Source organism: Andrena cerasifolii, chromosome 2 (assembly GCF_050908995.1).
Source record: "Andrena cerasifolii isolate SP2316 chromosome 2, iyAndCera1_principal, whole genome shotgun sequence".
Taxonomy (NCBI): Eukaryota; Metazoa; Arthropoda; class Insecta; order Hymenoptera; family Andrenidae; genus Andrena; species Andrena cerasifolii.
In genome coordinates, this window is record NC_135119.1 from 25,353,939 (window position 1) to 25,377,990 (window position 24,052).

Below are 24,052 nucleotides of genomic sequence, written 5' to 3' on the forward strand. Positions count from 1 at the left end.
GAAATCTAGTCCACATATTCGCTCCTGCTGTCCCTTTCTCTCTTTATAACCAGTCAGTTCTCCCTCTATCCGTGTTTTCGCACGCTCAGTGTCAGATTTCAAAACAAGTTGCTAGATGCCACTCGTCGTACCATTGTGCGTTTTTACTTTCGCTCGCCTACCCACGTCCTGCACCTGCATGTGCGGGTATAATAAAGATGTCGCTAGTGCCATCGCTAATATCCTTGTAAATTGCAGAGCATCGCATCTTTCTCACTTTTCTTTCCACCGTTGCTTGCGTGTTTGTGCTTTGGGGATTGCAAAACGATGGTTAACACGTTAATTTCTAGTATGTAGCTGTATCACTACTAGCAGCTACATACTAGTGTTTCCATCGCCACTAGTAGCTACACCCTAGTATTCCTATCGCCACTAGTAGCTACACCCTAGTATTCCTATCGCCACTAGTAGCTACACCCTAGTATTCTCATCGCCACTAGCAGCTACATACTAGTGCTTCCATCGCCACTAGTAGCTACACCCTAGTATTCCTATCGCCACTAGTAGCTACACCCTAGTATTCTCATCGCCACTAGTAACTACGCACTAGTGTTTCCATCGCCACTAGTAGCTACACAGTAGTATTTCCATCGCCACTAGTAGCTGCACCCTAGTGTTTCCATTGCCACTAGTAGCTACACCCTAGTATTCTTATCGCCACTAGTAGATACACCCTAGTATTCTCATCACCACTAGTAGCTATACCCTAGTATTCTCATCCCCACTAGTAGCTACACCCTAGTATTCTCATCACCACTAGTAGCTACACCCTAGTATTCTCATCGCCACTAGTAGCTACACCCTAGTATTCTTATCACCACTAGTAGCTACACCCTAGTATTCTCATCGCCACTAGTAGCTACACCCTAGTATTATCATCACCACTAGTAGCTACACCCTAGTATTCTCATCACCACTAGTAGCTACACCCTAGTGTTTCCATTGCCACTAGTAGCTACACCCTAGTGCTTTCATCGCCACTAGTAGCTACATCCTAGTATTCTCATCGCCACTAGTAGCTACGCACTAGTGTTTCCATCGCCACTAGTAGCTACACCCTAGTGTTTCCATCGCCACTAGTAGATACACATTAGTATTTCCATCTCCACTAGTAGCTACGCACTAGTAGTTCTCTCGCCGTATTAATCTGGAAGAGTACTATCTACCAGGAATGGTACTCACGGCAATCAACCCGTGGAAGCAAAAGAAAAGCGTCGCCGCACGGTCAGGGACTAAATGGCGACGTTTGCAATTTGCATATAATAATATGACGGTCGCGCGGAATCTTCCGGGGCCGGCGCGAAACCGCGCGGAAAAACGAACGACAAGCGATCGCGACTTTTTTCTGGCCTGGATTCCTTCCGAAAGTATTTCACGGGACACTTGGTCGTAGTTTCCGTGCACTCGGGCCCGATCCAGTGCATGCTACTGCGCGCTGTCTATTTCCGTTTGGTTTTTTTATTTTCGTGTTCCCTCCTTTTTTTTTTTTTTCTTTCTGGGTCAATCCTAACCTCCCGAAATGCGTGTTCCGCGCGAATGTCTCGGAACGGGGTAGGGTAACTGCGCGACCGACACTTTTACAAGGGGCGACATAAATTAAAATCACAATAAAACTGGCGTTATATCTGCGTCGAGCGTGCTCCGGTCTAAAATTGAGAGGCGGAATATAACTAGAATACTGCGTACCAGGGAAACGTCGATTTAACGAGAGTCTGTAAGTTAGATTAGATTTAGATTAGATTCAGACTCCTGGGGGGGCCTACGAGCTAGATTATTCAAATATGGTGGTCCAATGAGTGATACTCTCTTGAATAATTAAGGGACTGATATTCTGTGAATAATACACATTATACAGACTTAGGTTAAGTTGAAAAACAGTCACTGACTGAACTTCGCCTTTGCTATTGTCTTTGTTTACGTTCTTGTCATTGTAATCTGCTATGTTTGTTTTGCAATAAAGACGTTGAATAATAATAATAATAATAATAATAATAATAATAATAATAATAATTATAATAATAATAATAATTATAATAATAATAATAATACAGAGAAACTAACTTTGAAGTTCTGCAAAAGGAAAACTTCCAGAAAGTATAAGAAGACATTCCAAAATTTCAATAGTAATAGGAAGAACTCTTGTTCTCGCTAGCTCCCTCGAAACTTTAACATAGTTATAGAAACAGAGTAGGCTGAATTTATAATCAAAACTTGAATCGAACACTGCGATCCCCCCGGAATCTTCGATCCTCTGAACTTTCCTACTTGGAACTTGCTTTGCTGGACGCAGAAGCTACAAATATCTGTAACTTTCACAAGCTCGCGCCCCCTACGCCGGAGGCCAAAGCAATAACCATCAAAACGCGTTCTTATCGAGTGATTATAAAAATAAAGCCTCTCGAGCGGCATCGCCGCGCTGCACCTTGAGAGGAATAGCTCCAAGAATAAAGGAAGGCGATACGCGCGCGATGTAACCGGCATCTCCTAAAGGCAAAAGGTATGAAGCATAATCCGTACAAGCACGATGACGCCGCGACCTACATACCCGGAGGTTGATCCTTCTCGGCCCCGAAGACAGTCGATATTTTATAGAACGCCATTTAGGATCAAGGAAACAACAGGAGTTATGCAGCCACTCGATATGCTCCCCTCCACGTGCTTCTTGGAATATCGTCGCGACGATCGCGTCGAGGCGATCCCACCCGGTGTCTTCCAAAACACAGTGCCCCCTGCCCCCCCTCCCCCCTCCCGCTTCTTCGAAGATCGATTCGACGACGGCAGAACGCGGGGGGACACCGCTAGAGGGAAGGGCACGCGAAAAGCGTGGCCGTGTAATTTATCTTCTGGCTGGCGAGCGGGCTGATTAATCGACGGAGTCGTCGAGATTAATTTGCGCGCTGCTTAGGGCCGGTGAGCGAGTCGCCGGGAATTATCGGGCGTTATTGATTCTCAGCGGTCAGTAAATCGTTCAGGAAATGGTGTGCTCTTGTTAGGCTAATTGCTCGATTTGTAGGAGGACGTTGCGGTATAGCGGGACTTCTCGGTTTGGTGGTGGCCAGTACACGCTGTAGAATCTTTGTTGCGCGTGCAATGATATATGTGGAAGGTCTGCTAGATGGAGCAGGCGGTTCTGCACGTGTATTGAATGCAAGGCGTACAGTCAACTCCTCGAAGTATAGTGGTATCCTTAACCTTTAGAGGGCCGGGCTGGCCACCATAGTGGCCACCTAAGACTTTGGATACTTTGTCGGCCATTTTGGTGGTATGTATGCATAAATTGTAAGTAAATAAAATTTACAATTTCAATGAGGAAAAAATCCTGGAACTCTAAGTGTATAACTGTTAGACTCGTTTATACTTACCATTGTGTTTTGTAGTTCACTATATTTCTTTCACGCAATGTACGTATTGTAATTCACATCTATGCTTAATCGATGCAGGAAACGGAAGTGCCTGTTATATATGGCGACCGTATAGGGGTCCAAGACGCGATTGCCAGTTAATTTGCGAAGTGTTGAGTTTTTGAAGTTTTCATAGCTGAGGTACTTTGTAACCGACTTCACAAAAAAAATACAAACGAGTCGAATCTATAACCTCCTCCTTTTTGAAGTCGGTTAAAAAAGGAGGAGCTTATAGATTCGACGCGTATGTATTTTTTTGTCCCCGCATAACTCCTCAGCATATGGACCGATTTTGACGATCTTTTTTTTATTCGAAAGTCGACGATGCCCCGGTGGTCCCATTCAACACTGCATCAATATTAGCTCGATACTTTGCGAGTACTAGTTAATTCAAACTTCGCCTTGTTACATAATTGTTGTATTTCATGTATTCTAATTAATGTTATCGACCTTATTCAGTTCTAGTTGTAGATGGCCAGTGGTTAGCACTGATAATTATTACTGATAGTCATCGACAAGAGTTATTGGTTATTGATGACTATTAAGAGTTATCGATAGCTGTTGGTGGTTATTGATAGTTATTCGTAGCAATCGATGGCTGTTGATAGTCATAGACAGTCACTGACGACCATCGATACCTGTTTCTAGCTATTGATAGTTATTGGAAATTATTCACAGCCACCAAGACCCACTGATAGTCCTCCAGAGTTTGCAGCAACGACAGCGGTAATCCTACCACAACTTTACCTCGCTCCTCGCGCACCCAAAATTGATTGGATTCCAAACGACCTTGACGTTGGAAGCGTGGAAGGATGAGGAGTGATTAGAACGAATTGCCACCGCGAGCTGCAGCAATTAACGAGAGAAATGTTTACGATCGTTCGACGAAAGGATGAATGAAGAGTTCGAGCTCGCGCGGAGGCACCGGGGCGCGTGCACCCTCCTCCCCAGCGCCAGCGGCTGCCTTTCGTCGCGTTTTCTATAAATATTTCGGTTGGTCGCCGGCGTGCACCCAGCGGGGCGATTTTAAACCGGCCGTGATTTATTCTTCCCCAAGCTAGAGATTAATCGGCCGCCACCGACGCGCCGAGAGATATCGGCCGCTGAAAGGGCTGATGCTGCTACTGTCTTTATGTAATAAATGGAGCAACTGTTGATCACGGGGACCGCTGCCAGCGGCGGGCTCCCGTCCTCACCCCCATTTGGAATATTTATGCAACGTCGCCCGCGTTCTTCTCGGGGCTAGTTCCGACGATATTCTTACCACTTGAAGCGAACCGGACCTTACGAGTACCTAATCGGTGGTGTTCCTTCGGGGCGAGTCGAGGCTATCACTGCTGGACTCTTTCTGCTCTTTATTAATATGTTCACTGCCGTGGATGCTTCCAGCGACTGCGGATGTACCCTAAGGATACTATCCTTTGGACTCGTAACTTCTCTGTGGAGTTGGGATACAGAAATTCCTAGATTTGCGAACTTTTGAATAATAGTATTGTGATTATCTGATTACGAATGGTGTACAGTAGCGGTTCTTAAATTCTGCGCACATAATTAAAAAGAAGAAAGAGTTCTTGCAAATTTGTTTTCAACTTCAACATCGTCGTTTCCAGCTCAGAATAGAATTGGCTAGTTTTTTCATCCCTCTTCACTTCGATGCTAGTAACTGAATAACTCCTTGTAAGGAAATTTGGATATACAGTGACTCGCATTAATATGCGGACACTTTTTAAAATCGCATAACTTTTTTAGAATTGGTCCAAACAACTTGAGTTTTTTTGAGAAGCTAGAAGGGTTAGTTTGCTAACTGACGTGTTTCGTCGTTTTGAACAAAAATGTATTTGGTTGGAATAGCGAGGAGAATAGTAAAGGTCGATTTTTAAACTTTTTTTTGTGAGCTTGTAATGAAAATTAAAAAAAAAAACCCGTTTGTAGATTGCAGTAAGTTGTAGACGTGCCTAAAATTTCATGAATAATCGGTTAACGTTGCTCGGAGCTACAAACGTTTAAAGATCGCAGAATAAGGTCGAGAATTGCGAAAATTCCCTAAATCAGCGATTCTCGACCTTATTCTGCGATATTGGGTTACTTTGACCCAAAGTTACTTACTTACCCGTGTAACTTTGCAAATTCCATATAAGGGTTAAAGGGTCAGAATATTGGAAGATATTCTCAGAGTACTCTAAGAATAGTTTCGAGTCTATTGTCTATTTAAGAAACAATAATCGCTTTCCTCTCAATGCCAGAAGACGTCGAAGTGCCTTCGATACAATGACTGCCCGTGACATCGAAAATCCATCCCTTCTATGAATACACGTTCTGCTTGACTCTCGGGGGCTGATATTCCACCGAAAGCTTTCCTTTGTTCACGGCCTTTGCTTTATACAATGGGCCCCTTTTTCTCGCCCTCTGAATAGGTACCCTAAGAAAGTTGTCGAGTCAGAGAGCTTCTTTGCGCGAACTTTTCCCTCCGTTCGAGAGCCACTGTGGTATATATGGTCCTGAAACCTGAAACTTCCATTGAACGTTTTCCCCACGATTTTATTAACTACATTTAACCCAATTAATATCTAATCAGACCTCTAACAGGCATTATAAAAAATCAGTTAGCATCCAATTAAACTTCTATAAGACGTCTAATTCATTTCTATAAAAATAGAAGATTTCTACTCTAGAATTTTATTAGCGCATTATTACCACCCTGTTTTCCAACAGTATACATTCTGACCTCGACAGGACCTTGTAAGTTAGCAAAGCATTTAGTTTCCCGACTCGATATAATCCCCTGAAATAATTCCCGCTCGATTCGCATTAATTACGAGGGTCTCGCGTGCCCGCTTTTGTACAGCAGGGTTTACAGAATTATTATTCGCGATTTTGTGGCCGATAGATGGGAATCCAGGGGCATCAAAGAGAACTATCAATCACGCCAGTCACGTTCGTGACGCGGATCACGTGTACATGACGTTATTGTGAAAGTAATTCCACCGGTCGTTGCCAAATTCAATTCATTTGCTTGCACGGAAAAGGAATATTTCGAAATATTTATTATTATCCCGTATGATCTGACTTTCGAGCAGCGCTTGCATGGCAACGCTCTCGGGCTATTTTTACGTTTAATAATAGGGGACCAATTTTGTAGTGAGGTCGCATAGCACTACGTTATTATATACTATCAATGAAGTTGATTAACGAACGGTATACCTGTTCCTTATAAGTAAATAATTGCATAGTATATTGTTTAATTGTATAGTACTACGTTCGTAGTGACGGAATTAAATATCACGTAGTAGCACGTCAGTTAAAAAATTAAGGAGCCCTCAAGTAATTAAAAATTATACAATATTATCCAAAATACAACTCCTCTAATGTACTCCGTTTGCAACAAAAATCTGATACTCCACCTAGTACTAGTAAGTCAGTCAACAAATTAAAGATTCCATTGCAAGTGCAAAATTATACAGTAGGTACCACTCCAGCTGGAAGTCATCCAAGGATCACGTAGTACCACGTTTCTAAGGCTGAAATGAAATACCACGTACCTAGTAGGACGTTAGTTAGGAAATCCCTCATCTAATAAAAAATCGGGGTACAAATAATTATTGTGAATATAGGTATTGTAAAAATGACCACTGAGTAGCTCAGTTGGTAGTGTGTCAGGTGGAGCGGTTCATGGGTTTTTCTTGCTGCCTTCCTTCTGGTTGGGCACTACTTTATTTCCCCCCTAGATTAAGAATTCACACGACTATGTGATACTGAATGTGCAATACGTCTCCGTTCTAATAACACCAAAGGTACAACACCAAAGCTTCTTTAATCCACGATCGTATAACTAAGAGCTTCCAATTCGAGGAACAATTAGTTATCCACCTTCTTGATTGTCTGGCAATTTTTTATACTTGTTTTTTAGCGCCAAAATTGTTTTTTTAACACTCAAAACACAGTCCATTGTCAGCTAAATACATACATAGTAGCACTAATTGTTGCCACAAAACTCTCACACTCAAATATCACGCAAGTACTTAGTAGTACGTAAAAACACCACTCCCTAGGATACCACTAATCATGAAACCCAAAATCACACGAATCAACTTAAAGAATCAATTACGTAGCAATTCGTTGATAGCTGGTGAATCAGCGATAAAAAAAAAACGCAAGCAATTCCGCGTGTGAATCAGTTTGAAGAGATTAAGGGACCCGCGCCAAATTCCGTTCGTGCGAGGTGTCGCGATATGGGTCGTGTGGGGCTATGGAACGCGGGGGAAATGCGAAATCCACCGAGGCTCGTATGCGTTGTTCACGTTCGAATTGGGAGAGACCCGCGGAGCAACGAGGAAGATTGCCGAGGAGTCGAAGGAATGTCGAGGGGGTTGGCCAATCGAGACACACTGTAATCCGGAAATATTCGTGTCACATCTGTACCGGATACATCACTTTCCTGGGGCCGCGCTTGGAAACGAGATCGCGTTGGGCACACGCGCTGCTTGAATGGTCCTGATCGCGAATGTCTATCAGATTTGTGAAAAGTTAATTAATCTGCTTTACGTTTGAATACCTTTTGATTAAGGAATGTCTGCTGGAAATGCTATTTGTCGAATATGTAGATCTTTTTGCTCGAACTGTACCGCTGTTTGTAAGCAGTGGGACTTATTGGGCCTGGTTCTCTGTTTTTTGTAATAAGCAGTGGCACTTGTGGGCCTCAGACTCTGTATTTTCGAAATAAGCACTGGAACTACTGGGTTTTAGATTCTTCATTTTTTAAAATGAGAATTGGGACTTCTGGGCCTCAGATTCTTCACTTTTCCAAATAAATATTGAAACTTCTGGGCCTCAGGTTCTTCACTTTTCCAAATAAGAATTGGGACTTCTGGGCCTCAGATTCTTCACTTTTCCAAATAAATATTGAAACTTCTGGGCCTCAGGTTCTTCACTTTTTCAAATAAATATTGAAACTTCCGGGCCTCAAATTCTCGACACTTCCAAATAAACCTTGGGACTCCTGGGCCTCAGACTTTCCACTTTTCCAAATAAACCTTGGGACTTCTGGGTCTCAGATTCTCCACTTTTCCAAATAAACCTTGGGACTTCTGGGTCTCAGATTCTCCACTTTTCCAAATAAGCATTGGGACTTCTGGGCCTCAGATTATGTGTTGCTTCTAACAAGCAATGGGACTCCACGATTCAATTTCTCCATCATTCCAATTGCCAATAAGCAATGCTGGACTTCTCGGATCAGCTATTTCGTTAAAGCGCCTTTCTCCTTTTAATGAAATCAGCAAATTGAAGTTGCAAGTAGGCTCCACGGTACTATCCTACCTCGATATACAGTAATGAGGGTTCCCTAATTGAACTCGAAATTGCTTCTAAAGAGCCTTACGATTAACTCGGTAACGGGGGTGGGGGGCGACGTAGGCTTTAAGGTACCTTACCGACCCTGACAATGATGTTCTCCGGTAATTACACGCCACGCGATCCTTGCTTTAGGAGCACGATAACTGCCCGTGGGTCGTTCAAACCCCAATAACTTTTTCCCCCGCTGGCGATCTTAATCGCAGTTGCAAGGGAGCACCGAGTAAATTGAATATACATATTCTTCACGGCCAACGAACCGACCTTATTAACAAGAAACCAATGAAACAACGAATTTTCTTGATTTTAAATCCAAATTGGATTACATTAAAGCTTCTCCAGACTTAACACCTCTGGAAACTTTCAAGTTTCAAGTATCATCTGGATAAATTCTTAAATATAGATAGATTACATTCAAATTTAATTGGAGGATTCAAAATTTGACATTTATGCGAATTTCAATTGAAAATTAAAGTTTAATTTTTATAATTTTAATATTTAATATTATAAGTTCAATGCTATTAGAGTATAAATTTAATTGATAATACATATTATATACAGGGTGTCCCACTAAGGAGTGGACAGCGCGATATCTCTTAAAGTATTGTCGATAAAAATATAAAAAAAATAGGGAATTGCATGGTTCGAGGGGGCCCATTTATTAGCGCGAACGAATTTTGTTTTCGATTATTATTTTAAAAGATACGATGGTCAAGTTCGGTTTTTCAAATGGAACTATTTTTTTTGAAGACCTGAGTTGATAGTGCGTTCCAAGACAAATTTAATAAGCTTTAATGTATACACTTTATTTCCACTGGTTTTTAAGATATTGCGCTTGCAAAATTACTGATTTTCACTGGAAGAAAACCCTCTGGAATAGGAAGGACCGGGGTCGGTCTTACTGGCGCTACGGGTGGCATTGCCTGTTGAAACTGATACCTACCTGCCAAAGGTCTACGACAGGGTTTGCAGGCCCAAACGCTGGACAATTCTTTTCCGTCAGAAATGCTACTTAGGTAGGTACATCTGCGGTATCGAGAAGCGCATCGTTACTTTTATTTCGCACTTGCTTCTACGCTCGGATGGCCGGTTCTTTTGGGAGGGATGCAAGTTGGATTGGTTAGGTTAGGAGGAGTGAAAGTTGCTAGACTAAATTTCAACCATAGGGAGCAGATTGTGTCAAAAGAAAAGAATTGTCCAGCCTTTGGGCCTGCCATTTCTGGCGTAGACCTTTGGCAGGTAAGTATCCATTTCAACAGGCAGTGCCACCCGTGGCGCCAGTAAGACCGCCCCCGGTTTTTGCCATTCCAGAGGGTTTTCTTCCAGTGAAAATCAGTAATTTTGCAAGCGCAATATCTTAAAAACCAGTGGAAATAAAGTCTATACATTAAAGCTTATTAAATTTGTCTTGGAACGCACTATCAACTCAGGTCTTCAAAAAAAATAGTTCCATTTGAAAAACCGAACTTGACCATCGTATCTTTTAAAATAATAATCGAAAACAAAATTCGTTCGCGCTAATAAATGGGCCCCCTCGAACCATGCAATTCCCTATTTTTTTTATATTTTTATCGACAATACTTTAAGAGATATCGCGCTGTCCACTCCTTAGTGGGACACCCTGTATAATGCGTTGTTATTTCTTCAGAGTAGTTGATGGTGATTAACAATAACAAAACTGAGTTTCTCTGTAATCAAGAAACGACATTTAATGTCACTAATCACCCTGTTAATCTCTATTTCCAAGTTCTGTTAATATCTTTAATTTACAATTACTCTGCGTGAATTGCGACGTGCACAACTGTTTTCTGTTTACTCTCTCGTCCTTCGCACGCTCTGCTTTATTAGCGCTCGAGAGAGCGCGGCGATATTCAAATTAAATTAAAGGAATTACAGTCCCTTTACATATATATTAAATAAATATATTGGAATAAATCACTTGTACATTTAAAAATAAAAAATTCAATATTTCTCCATTATTATGTCTTCAGATATCTCAGTGAATTCCGCGACATGATAAGCAATATCTTCGGTCCCATCACAGGTCTCAAGCACCTCTATACGTGCATTAGACATCACAGCAAGCCCAAAGTATCTCAAAAACTCACTAGGCACCTCGGCAAGTCCTTGTCTGCTTCACCAAGTCCCCAGACATCTTCATAAACTCTCGAGCTCTCAAATATTAGAGATGCAAGAGGCTTAGGTATCTCAAGCTTTTATCTAACTTCATAAGTCCCTTGATACCTTCATTAGTCACCAGCCATCTTAATTAGTCCCCAGTTATCTGAACCGCCCCTTAATTTACCAATTTCTGCAATTCAAATGTGCCCCGCCTGAATAATCATCGGATTTCACTAAAAACCTTTCTCGTCTGACGAGTGCCGATTCGTGCCTATCCCCGCATCGCTGCGTGCTCGAATTCCGGGCAAACGAGCGTAGGCCTGTTGACCTGAAAAATAACGCGAGTCCCGCTCTGGAGGGCGAGGGATGGCCAGCGAATCGACGTACACCCTCGACCTATGCGCTCCTCGCGAAACTTGCCTGCAATTAAAACTTTGTCGCGGTAAAAATGGCACAGGGGCGGACGCTAACGAGCAACGCCAACGACGAGCTAAATTCTCATTCCGTTCGTAAAGAAAATAGGGGAATCGTGGCTTCGTGGCTAAGAAATAAATTCGCGGAACGGGGAAAGAAACAACCAATTAGAACGGAACGTTCCTCCTTCTTTCTTCCTTTCAATTAAGCAAACATAATCTTACGAAGTACCTACACTTTGGTGGATAATATAGCGCAGTGGTTAAATAATAATTTAAATAATTCTGAAGAATAATAGAAATAAGATGTACACCATATCTCAGCTGCAATTTATTATTTAAAGTTTAGGCTTTCGGTATTCTTTTCAGCACTGCCATAGTTTGATATTTAGCGTTCCATTTAATTTTTCTTTATCTACGGTGGAAATATAACGAATGCCCAATGTCACAGAAAATAAAAAATAATTAAAATCTAGAAATGATTAAAGTATTTTCATTTATGGTGGGAATACAATAATAATATCCCAACACCGCAGAAGCTCAACAATATTATAAAATAAATAAAACGGTTAAAAATAAGAAAATATATTTATTCAAACTTCTCCGGGCACTTTCATAAATACAATTCGATCCGATGGGATTGCGCCCGCGCGACACATTCCCCTGATTCGCGAGCCAAAGGCGGGATAAGAGGTTTCGTGCTTGGAAGCGAATATCACGGGGCCAGGCGTCCTGAGAAATTGAAGCTGACGCTTTCGCTCGGGAGGAAAGCTCCAGCGTTTCGAGGGTGTTTGCAGGGTCGAGGAGTTCGGAGGCGACGTGGCACTCAGCGTTTCCTTCGCCCGTATCCTCGCCACCCACGGCGGCGGAATTTTAACGCGACACTAAGCTGTGATAACGCCAGACGTTCCACCCGCATCTCGAAGACAGTTGGGCGGGGGTGGATCGCGAAAAATGTCTACACCTCGCGAAACCTTAGGACAGCGTATCCAAATTTTTTGCCACCCTTTGAAACTCCAGCGGGGATTCAGCACGCTTTGAAATTCTGCAGTCGGGTGTATGTTTCTCGTAGAATAATCTTCGCGTTTTTTAATATTCAAATTTTACGTGGTGTAAGGAGATTTGCTATTCATAGCGCGACGCCCACGCCAAAGGGGCTGGGATTTTCAGGAAACGTTGAAATATTCAAAATAGGGCCATTCATATTTCGGTGTACACGTGTGGCGATAGATTTGGATCGCTGGAAAGATTCTTTTGGATTGGTGGCTTCGATTCTTCACTGTTTTGGGGTTCCTGGTTGATTGAGTTTGTTTTTCAAGTCTGCAGAGGTGGTAATAATTTTTTGAGATACTTTGGGTACTTCCTAGATATTGGAATAAAATTTTAGTAGAAGTCTTTGATCATAGGTGTTTTAATTCGATATCTTTAGGTATATCAAATCTCTTGTTGGCTTGAGTAAATGGAACAATAGATATTAAATGTAATTGGTAATTTTTTCTTATTTAATACAAAATGTGTACAAAGCGAAACATTACTTTTTGGTTTTAAAATTTATTTTTAAATAGCACAGTGCGTCTAATGTTGCCTCAGCGAATCTATTTCTTTTTTATGGCAAAATCTGTTACTGTTATATTTTCACGCTTTATATAAATCTATCTTGGCTGTTAAATGAAAAATGCGTCTCTTGACCATTTTGGAAGAAATTCTGGATCGTGCAAAAATTTTATACGGGATACAATAGTCTTATCTCCTCTTTTCTATATTTCTTCTTTAACAGCCACAAGAAACTCATTGGGTATTTAATTCAGTATACAATTTTTCTAAATTTTTAAATAAGAATTTAAGAGCACCTTCAACAGTTAATAATATCGAATCTTCTGTACTGTGATTTTCTATTGGAATTCGTATAGGTTCTAATGTTATAAATAAGATGTATTATAAATTGTAGATGTGTTTATACGTTCGCGATTAACTAGTAATGCGATCATTTACGAAAACAAATGAGATTTATAATATTTTCCTAGTCTTAAGTTTCTCGAGAAATTATAGTATTTCTCGAGGAAAAAGAAATAAGCGATTATAAAATTTCTCGAGAAATTCTCGAGAATGCATTCTCGAGAAGGAACACTAGTTGCAAACGAGGAAAGGAGTGCGAACGGAATCGCGGGAGACACCGATGCGCGGGTGTTTGATAAAGTAGGGAGGGAGGAGAGGGACGGCGCTCGTGCCCGCGACGTGTCTGGGCTTATTTAAAGTTTCCAGGCGAAAGTTTCTCGGACAGCAACAAAGTGACTCTAGATACCAGTGGCGAGCGTGACTGGAATATCGAGCCGCGGCTCTGATACGCTTACGCGAAAGGGGAATAAAAGCCACGGTCCTCGTGCATGTGCCCGGCGAGTAACGCGAGATCGCCGAATTTCCTGGGGGTCAGGTGAAACGATTCCTTTCCCCCCTCGACACGTGGGCTGGATCATGTTTAATTAACGAAAAAGAATGGGTGGTGCTAGGTGGGTAAAAAGAGGGACGTGGAGCTGGGCTGTTAAGAGAAAGAACGTAGTATGTATACTATATGTATTATTAGGTGTGGGTGTGACTTGAAATAGTTGTGACGAAATAGGGTAGCTTTGCATTTGGGATTTGATGCTTTCCCAAGGAAAGAATGCAGTATAGTGTTGATGGGATTATTAAGTACAGTCGAACCTCGATAACTCGAATCTCAAGGGAAGGGAAAAAAATTTTCGAATTATAGAGGTTTCGAATTATCAAGTTCTCGAGTTGTAGAGGTGTTTACAGCGGAGCGGAAGGAAATGAAGAAAATTTTCGACTTACAGAGGTTTTCGAGTTATCGAGGTTCGACTGTAGCATGGTGGGAATGAGCAAGTAGTATAGTAGGAATATTGAACTAGTGTAGAATAGAACATCGGCAGGCTCGAGAAAAATATCTTATTTTTAAAAACTAATCTTTATTAAGTTTATACTAAAAAAGTGAATCTTTTAAATTTTTAACTTAATTGGTTCTACAAAATAAATTATAGAGGTTTCGGCTCATCGAGTTTTCGAGTTGTAGAGGTGTTTACAGCGGAGCGGAAGGAAATGAAGAAAATTTTCGACTTACAGAGGTTTTCGAGTTATCGAGGTTCGACTGTAGCATGGTGGGAATGAGCAAGTAGTATAGTAGGAATGTTGAACTAGTGTGGAATAGAACATCGACAGGCTCGAGAAAAATATCTTATTTTTAGAAACTAATCTTTACTAAGTTTATACTAAAAACGTGAATATTTTAAATTTTTAATTTAATTGGTTCTACAAAATAAATTATAGAGGTTTCGGCTCATGGAGTTTTCGATTTGTAGGAAGCGGAAGGGAATGGGGAAAATTTTCGACTTACAGAGGTTTTCGAGTTGTCTTGGGTCGACTGTATAAAGCGAAAGAATATAGTACCCACCACATGTGTGATTTAAGATCCTTGTGATGACATGAGATAACTTCGCATTAGGGATTTGGAGTTTATCCAAAAAGAAAATGTAGTATCCTATTGATGGCATTTGGTGGTGATTCATGAAAGAACTACGTTTACTATCACAAACCTACACAACTACTTAGTTCCCTAGCGAGTATTAATGCCACTTGACTCTGGTTAGTGATGTGCGATAGTGGTTCCAACTATCGATGATGCTTATATTTTTCCGTTTAATACCGACGCATCAGATATATTATTGAAAAAGTATGGGTATTGATAATATCGGTAGCCAGATCGTGTCAACTTACCAATTAAAAAATGAGCTACATATAATCAACAAAATCTCATTTCGGATTAAAAAGAATTTTCTAAGATCAACATTTTTATATAATATTAAGAAATTATTCTGTTTACGTTAAGACTCAAAGTATTAAAATCAGGACGAGTAATTTACTCTTCAAATCATATTTATGAAGGAAACTAGAATTTATGTTTTAATAAGAAACATCATGAGTATCATTCAATATAAAAATATGAAAAATAAATACTGAATTTTACTGACCGAAAATTATTAGCTTGAATCAGCTTAAGCGAAAGAAGGTGCAATAAAAATTATCAATGTTTTAGCCAAATTAATGTTTGAAATATGGATAAAAAATATAACAAATACATATCGATATATACAGTTATCGATAAATATCGCGCATCACTAACTCTGGTCCCTCATAAAAAAGAAAAAAGTTGTAGCTACATACTACTTTCGTCTACTAAACACTCCCATAACAAATAACAAATCTCCCTAAACACCACGTCGTCACAGAACACAGAGTCTCGAGCCACCCTTCCTCAGTTAAAATGTCCCACCTAAAATGTCCTATTTCCCCATTTTTCAAAAAATGTCAAAATGTCTGAAGTTCCACACGTCTTTTACATTTAAATAAAGCTGGAATCAGCCTAATTTATTTATTTTTCTACAAGCACGGCACAAAGAAAATGGCAACACTTCACTTTTCTCGGATCTCTCGAAATGCTAGACGTGACTTTTTAAATAAGGAGGGCCGAGCTGTCGTTCACAAAAATCGAGGTAGTGCCACGTTCGCATGCGCCATTTCAGCAGCCCCCGTTCTTTTCCTGGATTTTGGGGTTCTGCTCCATTTATTTATTAACCCTCTCGCATATACGCGCGTCATCGTGACGTCCCTCCGCCAGAACGGAGTATGTAGAACGAAACGGCTAGGTGTTTGTTTCGCTGGTCCCCGCCATCGCGAACTCAATTCGAGCAGATAACAGAGAAACTCGTGGCGCGATCGTTGTCATACGGGGAGAAGTTTTTTTTTTATGTACGCGGGGCAAAAGTTTCCGTTGCGCGCCCGTGAAAAACGGCGGGCCATAAACAAGAGACGAATTTCCAACTGGATCCTATCTCCGGGGGGACGAAATCGATGGAACCTCTGTGCTGGAACTTTCCAACGCGTAATAGAACTGTTCTCCGCGCTCTTCACTGGCTGCAGGGTGTCTCGTTGATTCTCCTTTCAAGCACACCCAGGCAAATGGAAGACCTCTACTTCTACCAGTTCGCAAATACAGACTGACAAATAGGAAAATTAATTCTCATTTTTCCAGAATTTTTGACGAGATGATATAGATTCCTGAAATTGAGTAAATTTAGTTTGAAGATTGCAATTGTTAAAGAAAAGTAGCTTTATTTCCATCGAGTGTATTTTATTTCTTGTTATTGTTCTGCAATGATTTTCAATGGGTTCTCCAATAGTGAGTAGTGTAATTAATATTATTTTAAATATTCTGTAGTTTTTGTTTTCTAAGCCTAAAATGGAACTACGGCTTGGCAATTTTAAGAATTGTATAGTGTAAGAGTTTTTCTGTGGGTTGATCATTTTTTGCAAAATAAACATCTCAAAATTGTGGGATCTGTACCGTGTTTGACTATTTTTTTGTTGCCATTTTAAGGGTTGGTAGGTTTCTGCATAAAATGGTCCAATTGTATCAGAATTACAATGATGGGATGTTCTAAGAATTTAGAATACATTCTTATGTAGCGTCTAGTATTAATAGTTCCCAGAGTTTTTCCCCCAGACTATATTAATCTTAAGCAACGCCACTCTTTTTATAAATTAATAGTTAGTTGTCAAAGAGGAGTTGATTAAAAGAAGTGCCATTTTAATTTGCCCACGATTTCTTTTCGATCGGGTCTTTATTGAATCAATAACATCAATTTAAAATATAATAATTGAGTTTATTTCAACTGAATAAATATTGCAAAGTGGCACTTCAATCGCCAAAGTTAGAATTATAGTGAAAGTGCGCCCTAAACCTAAAGAAGTTCTAAAGAAGCAGGGAACCGAGTCGTGCGTAGAGTGAATCCGCTTTTATTCCGTAAAACTCTGACGACGAAGCATCCCACCCTCCCACTTGGACATTGGATTCCCAACGTCTCCCAAAATGGTATCCGCCTACGAAGCATGGTACTAGCGATTTGCATAGAGACGATGGAGAAACCGTCGCGAAACGAGTGTCCCGAAGCTGTTTTCGCTCGATGCTAACGATTCGAGAGGATCGATCAGATTCGTGGTTGGGATCGCGTTATCCTGACATCTCCGTGGAATAGGGGTGGGTCTTAAGGGATGTTTAAGGTCCGCTCACACATTTCCGTGCTGTCAGTGTGAAGAATCAATTTTTTTTTTTTTTTATTTGAGCTCGACGACACTTTCAAAAGAAAGTTATAAAGCTTTATATGAGTTTTAGGAAACAATTCTTCACATTAGTTATATTCGGTAGTTCAATCTAAGTACATGATATTTTCAGCGACGTTGGTTATGTGCGCTTATATTTTTAAGTTACATTTATTTAGGAAATGGTATACATGTGTAAAAGCTTCGATGTTCGGTTTACTAAAAATTAATCTTGTATCTAGTGGGAGACGCAGTTTGCATTTATTTAGTTTTTTAATTAATTCTATGCTTTGGTTATCGAGTAGAGGACATTGCCAAACTATATGATTTGGATCCTGTTTTTCATAGTTACAATTGCGTTTCGCTTCGTTTATACATATGTACGCGTTGTAGCGATGAGGCGAGATTGTAGTGGTCGGACCTACGACGATTGATAGTAACAATAATCTCTCGTGAGAGGCCTGCATTTGTGAACCAAGGTTTATCGCTACTCTTATAATAAAATCGGAAATAGTCTTTGCCTTTAACTTGACCTTGTTCATCAATGAACTTTTTGGTGCTTAAGTTGCATTTGTAATTCAGTAAAGGGAATGAATATTGTGTCATCGTATTGTGCTTCAGTCGCTATTTTGGCTAGAAGAATTAATTTATTTCAGGGTGAGTAACTGACGAGGGAAGATCCCGAACCCGAAAATTCAAAAAATTTTAACGGGGTAACATTGATCCCTTGAAAATCCGAATTTTCTGATTTTGTGTTATAACTCGTGAACTGTAAAATATTTTTTTTACCAAATGATAGATCTAGTTAAAAGAAGTAACTTTTGTCTTGAAACTTTTTTTCTATCTCTTACAGTTCGCAAGTTATAACATAAAATCGGAAAGTAGCCGAATTTTTAGGGGTTAATTTCAGCCCCTTCGAGTGAATTTGGGCAGCAAACAAAAATTGCGTTGTAATCAGGAGGAAATTCCCTACATGTTCACAAAGTTTCAGAATTTTTTGAATTTTCGGATTCGGGATCTTCCCTTGTGAGTAACAAGTGTGAACTGCTCCTTTCCAAAACAGTTAAAAATCGGAAAGTTTGAATTCATTGATTATTTATATCACTGCGATATAAAATAAGCAATGGATTGAATTGCTTCGATTTTTGGCTTATTGTTAGACCACTTTCATTGTTCGATTTTTGGCTTTTCCGATTTCTGGCTTAATGCACTTTTATTGTTTCAATTTTTGGCTTTTTCGATTTTTGGATTAGGCCACTTTTATTGTTTCCATTTCTGACTGCTTCGATTTTTGGCTTAGACCACTTTCATTGCGATTTTTGACTTTTTTGATTTTTAGTTTAACTTCGCTCTCATCGCTTTGATATTTTCGTTAGACCACTTTCATTGTTCCGATTTTTGACTTTCTCGATTTTTGGCGCAGACCACTTTCCTTGTTTCGATTTATAGCTTAGACCACTTCACAATCCCGGCACACACGTGTGCGTGGGCCTTTAAGCGTTTGAGATGGCGTGGATTCGCAGAGGGGGTTGTAGAAGGTTTGTCGTAAAAAGCTGGAGAGCGGAGCGACGCGTGTTTGCGCTGCAGGGGGTTCACGGGCCATCGTTATTCCGCTCGTAGAGCCCCTCTACTATTCATCATAGCTTTATCTGCGCGGCGTCGTTCACCGTTTACTGCCCACGCTCCCCTTTACGTCGGCGTCGCGTCGTTTCGCGAAATAATGCAGTCTTCCCTTTCGCGCACTCGGCGATAAAACTGAACGAGCCCGCCGGGCGACGTACGGATTTCTAATCGGCGTTTAACGACCTCTCGACGAGTGCTCGATAATTGGCGGATGCAGCTGAGATTGGGTGAACGCGTCGCCAGGTGTATGAGACGCGTTCGGGGAGGGGGGGGGAGGGGTAGATTTGGGGGTTGTTTTGTTTTGGGTGGATGTTTTCAGCGAAGTTGGTTATTAATGGGTTTTGTGCTCGTTGTGGAGATTCAGAGATATTTTAGGAAGTGTTTGGGGTAGTTTTGATGGGTTCAAAGGGGTTCAGATTTAGTCTAGAGTGGTTCAGATGTGCTTTAGGGGTTTGGAGCTGCTTCAGAGGTCTTTGGAGTTGTTCTGAGGGGCACGCAGCTACTCCGGAGGTCTTCAAGGTTGTTTCAAGGGGTGACAGACACTTCAGAGGTGTTCAGAATTGCTTCAGGAGGTATCTGACACTCCACAGTGGTTCAGAGTTACTGCAGAAGGGTTCAGAGCCACTTCAGAGGGGTTCACAGCTACTCCAGGGATCTTTAGAGGTGTTTCAGGGGGTACCAGACACTCCAAAGATCTTCAGAGTTGTTTCAAGGGGTGACAGACACTTCAGAGATCTTCAGAATTGCTTCAGGAGGTATCTGACACTCCACAGTGGTTCAGAGTTACTGCAGAAAGGTTCAGAGCCACTACAGAGGGGTTCACAGCTACTCCAGGGATCTTTAGAGTTGTTTCAGTGGGTACCAGACACTCCAAAGTTCTTCAGAGTTGTTTTAGGGGGTGTCAGACATTCCAAATAACCTTCAGAGATGTTTCAGGGGGTATCTGACACTCCACAGAGTTTCAGACTTACTTCAGAGGGTCTCATACTCACTTCAAAGAACATTTGCTCCAGAAACCTTCAGAGTAATTTCAGCAAGTTTCAGAATCACTGCAGACACCTTCAGAACACTGTGTATAACTCTCTCATTGTCAGAAGAATTCGCAGTTTCAGTACAATCATAAGAATTTCAATTACTCAGTGCCTCGTGCCTCAAATAATCTCAAGTAATCCTTCCAATAAATACATACATATAGGTATCAGACTCCCGCGAACCTAATCCGGCGTACATCTGTAGTTCAGGTCAAGTGAACCAATTCGAAAGTGAAAACCCCAGTGTGTCTAGACACGCTGCGATTACTTTCCCAGGTAACCTGGTTCGTACCCACGAGGTGACGACGAGCTGGCTTGCTCACGCAACGTTTTCTAGGACACACTTGGCCTCGAACCGAGCCATTAAAACGGTCGTCGTCCGGATTACGAACCCGCGACCGAGCGCAATATTTCCCGGCCGTCCGACAGCGGGCAATAAATATCGCCGGATCCGATATTAGCGCTACCCAGCTATAATTCGCTGGGATAAAGTGGCCGGCGATACAACCGCGGGAACCATTTGCCAACTTCCATCGATTAGCATAAAGATCCGATAAAACGACGTGTCGCTTGATCCCTCCTGCATCGTCCAACCCAGATCCCATGGATGAACGAGATAGAAACGTCGATTCTGGAAATTGCGAACATCATGGGCAATGGGGGCACGATAAATTATTCTATTAACTAGGGGAACAGGTGCAAATTTGGGGGATGTGTGTCTCGTTGTGGTGGTTATTGGTTTGTCACAGTTTTGCTTTCTTGGAATTCTGTTTTGTTGGGGTACTGCTTTGTTAGAGTAGTATCCTGTTTTGTCAGAGTTCGGTTTTCCCAGGGGGCTATTTTCTTAGAATTCTGTTTCCCCAGAATTCTTTTTTTCATAGATTTCTGTTTCCCTAGAGTTTTGCTTTCCCAGAGTTCTGTTTTCCCAGAGTTCTGCTTTCGCAGAGTTCTGTTTCCCCAGAGTTCTATTTTCCTAGAGTTCTGTTTTCCCAGAATTCTTTTTTCACAGATTTCTATTTCCCTAGAGTTCTGGTTTCCCAGAGTTCTGTTTCCCCAGAATTCTATTTTCCTAGAGTTCTGTTTTCCCAGAATTCTTTTTTCACAGATTTCTATTTCCCTAGAGTTCTGCTTTCCCAGAGTTCTGTTTTCCCAGAGTTCTGCTTTCCCAGAGTTCTGCTTTCCCAGAGTTCTGTTTCCCCAGAGTTCTATTTTCCTAGAGTTCTGTTTTCCCAGAATTCTTTTTTCACAGATTTCTATTTCCCTAGAGTTCTGGTTTCCCAGAGTTCTGTTTCCCCAGAATTCTATTTTCCTAGAGTTCTGTTTTCCCAGAATTCTTTCTTTCACAGATTTCTATTTCCCTAGAGTTCTGCTTTCCCAGAGTTCTGTTTCCCCAGAGTTCTATTTTCCTAGAGTTCTGTTTCCCCAGAATTCTTTTTTCCCAGATTTCTATTTTCCTAAAGTTCTGCTTTCCCAGAGTTGTTTTTCAAAAATTCTGTTTTCCTAAAATTCTACCGTGCCATACTTCTATTCCCCCACAGTTTAGTTTTATCCGAGTTTTCTTTTCTTAGAACTCTGCTTCGTTACATTTTAGGAGTGTTATTGGATGTTTGGAGGGTTCCCGCTATGGGGGTTCATTTCCAAGGGGTTGTGGCAAAAGGATCCTTGTGTTTACAAGGATAGAGGGTTCTAAGCCTACAGGGAAGATAGATTTGCTTCGTGATGGAGCATGCTTATAGAATTATCATTGTCAAAAGGGAAATCCAACATGGCGTAATTGTGACACCCCCCTTGAACCCTTTAGACGCATCAATCCGAGGCTCCTCGACACGAACGACCCATTTCCTATTGAATCACAGTGCAGTCGAAGCACTTCAGCGTGGAAGCGGTAATTTCAACTCTCCCAAACCTCTGTAACTCTTGGAACTGGGTAATGGACGATATATATTACAATGATCCTCGTACAACACAAAACTTGTCTAACAGAGAAGCTCTTCATCCAGGGTACAGATACATCCTTATTCTATATTCATAAACAGCTCATAAATTTCTCAACCTTATTTTCTCGAAAACAAAACCCATGACAGAAGAACTTTATTCTATACCTTCCATTCAATTTTCCACAAATAGTCACCCCTTACCCTTCACCACACAAAACCCTATGGAACCCTTATAAAGAATAATTGTTTATCGTTGCTCCTTTTTTCTAGTGTACCTACTTAGAAAACTACCTAAAACAAAAGTCATTATTGTTTAAAGTACCACTAATGCCTCAGTCGACATAAATTTTTATTTTGCCAGCAAAAATTCCCCATCCACTTTCCTTCGAGAGGGATTCAATAGAAACTGTTAATCCCAATAAATCCCGCCTCTGCTGCTGTTCGCGGCAGCGATAACCACCGGGTGCATTGTCGCTGGTGCGACCGCTAAACGCGAAAACATCCCGAATTTATAGAAGCGGAGCTTCATTCTCGAGTGTCGAGAGTTTCACATGCAGGGTTGCTCGCGGTATTTGGAAATTGCCAGGACCATTTATTTCCCCCGAGCTTTTCGCGAGCTGTCTCCATAAATCACGCGAAAGCCGCGAATTTGCTCGACACTGTCAACGGTATTCCATAGAGTGCATCCATTCGTTCAATTTTCGCGTCGTTTAGGTCTCCCCTCGATTCGTATTGATGATTTCGAAGTAAAAGATAGTAGTTTCGGTGGACTGAGAGATCCTGCTTAATCCTTTGAGTCCTGTGAACGCAAATACAATAAGTTCCATCGATTGGGTACGATCCGTGCGTTGGACGCCTATAGGCGTTTGAGGAGCGTGGTTAATAGATACGATTAAAGGATTTCCGCACGTGGTGGGTGCAAAGTGTTTTGAATCAGAATTGAAAGGGTTAGGGAAGAGGCTTGTGGAAAGGATATTGGTGGTATTCAAAAGTGTTGTTCGGTTGGAGAACTTCGCAGGATCCTGGGGCTGCGCGTGCGTGGACTGGCTCGATCAATGTGTAGGGATGTGCAGGGACCATGGAGACCACATGAAACAATGGAGTTTTTTTTTGGTAGTGCGTGGGGAACTACGGAACTCCTTCGAAACTTCTTGAATGAACAGGGTGGACGTGATGTTCCTTTATTTTGTTGGAAATATGGGACTAAGGGTCGAAGATGAAGGTCTTCAAGTTAATGTTTCAAGATCATCGATTCGATAGGTAAGAAGGAAGATCGATTCGATTCGATCTTAGAGGTAATAGCTGAAGATTCTTGAGGTAATAGCTGAAGATCCTAGATTTGATAGCTGAAAATCCTTAAATTCAATAACTAGAGATCCTAGATTCAAGAGCTGAAGATCCTAGACTTGATAGCTGAAAATCGTGAAATTCAATAACTGAAGATCCTAGATTTAAGAGCTGAAGATCCTTAATTCGATAGCTGAAAATCCTTAAGGTGATAGCTGGAGATCCTAGATTTGATACCTAAAGATCCTTAAATTCAATAACTGAAGATTCCAGATTCGATAGCTGAAAATCCTTGAAGTGATAGCTGAAGATCCTAGATTTGATAGCTAAAGATTCTTCAAATTCAATAACTGAAGATTCCAGATTCGATAGCTGAAAATCCTTAAATTCAATAACTAGAGATCCTAGATTTAAGAGCTGAAGATCCTTAATTCGATAGCTGAAAATCCTTGAGGTGATAGCTGAAGATCCTAGATTTGATACCTAAAGATCCTTAAATTCAATAACTGAAGATTCCAGATTCGATAGCTGAAAATCCTTGAAGTGATAGCTGAAGATCCTAGATTTGATAGCTAAAGATTCTTCAAATTCAATAACTGAAGATTCCAGATTCGATAGCTGAAAATCCTTAAATTCAATAACTAGAGATCCTAGATTTAAGAGCTGAAGATCCTTAATTTGATAGCTGAAAATCCTTGAGGTGA

The 24,052-nt window shown here is 41.0% G+C and overlaps 1 protein-coding gene across 4 annotated transcripts in view; it reads left to right on the plus strand.

The window, feature by feature from the left end:
* The window catches only part of Rk (G-protein coupled receptor rickets), a 38,308-nt gene that overhangs the window by 1,082 nt on the left and 13,174 nt on the right, over positions 1 to 24,052 (plus strand). Inside the window, exon 1 of one of the 4 annotated variants that reach the window (XM_076807076.1) lies at positions 23,183 to 23,321. The exons of the other annotated variants lie outside the window; for them this stretch is intronic. Coding sequence (XP_076663191.1) covers positions 23,278 to 23,321 — 44 coding nt within the window. The 5' untranslated portion in view covers positions 23,183 to 23,277. Of the gene's footprint in view, positions 1 to 23,182; positions 23,322 to 24,052 lie in introns of those variants that run through there. 4 annotated transcript variants of the gene reach the window in all.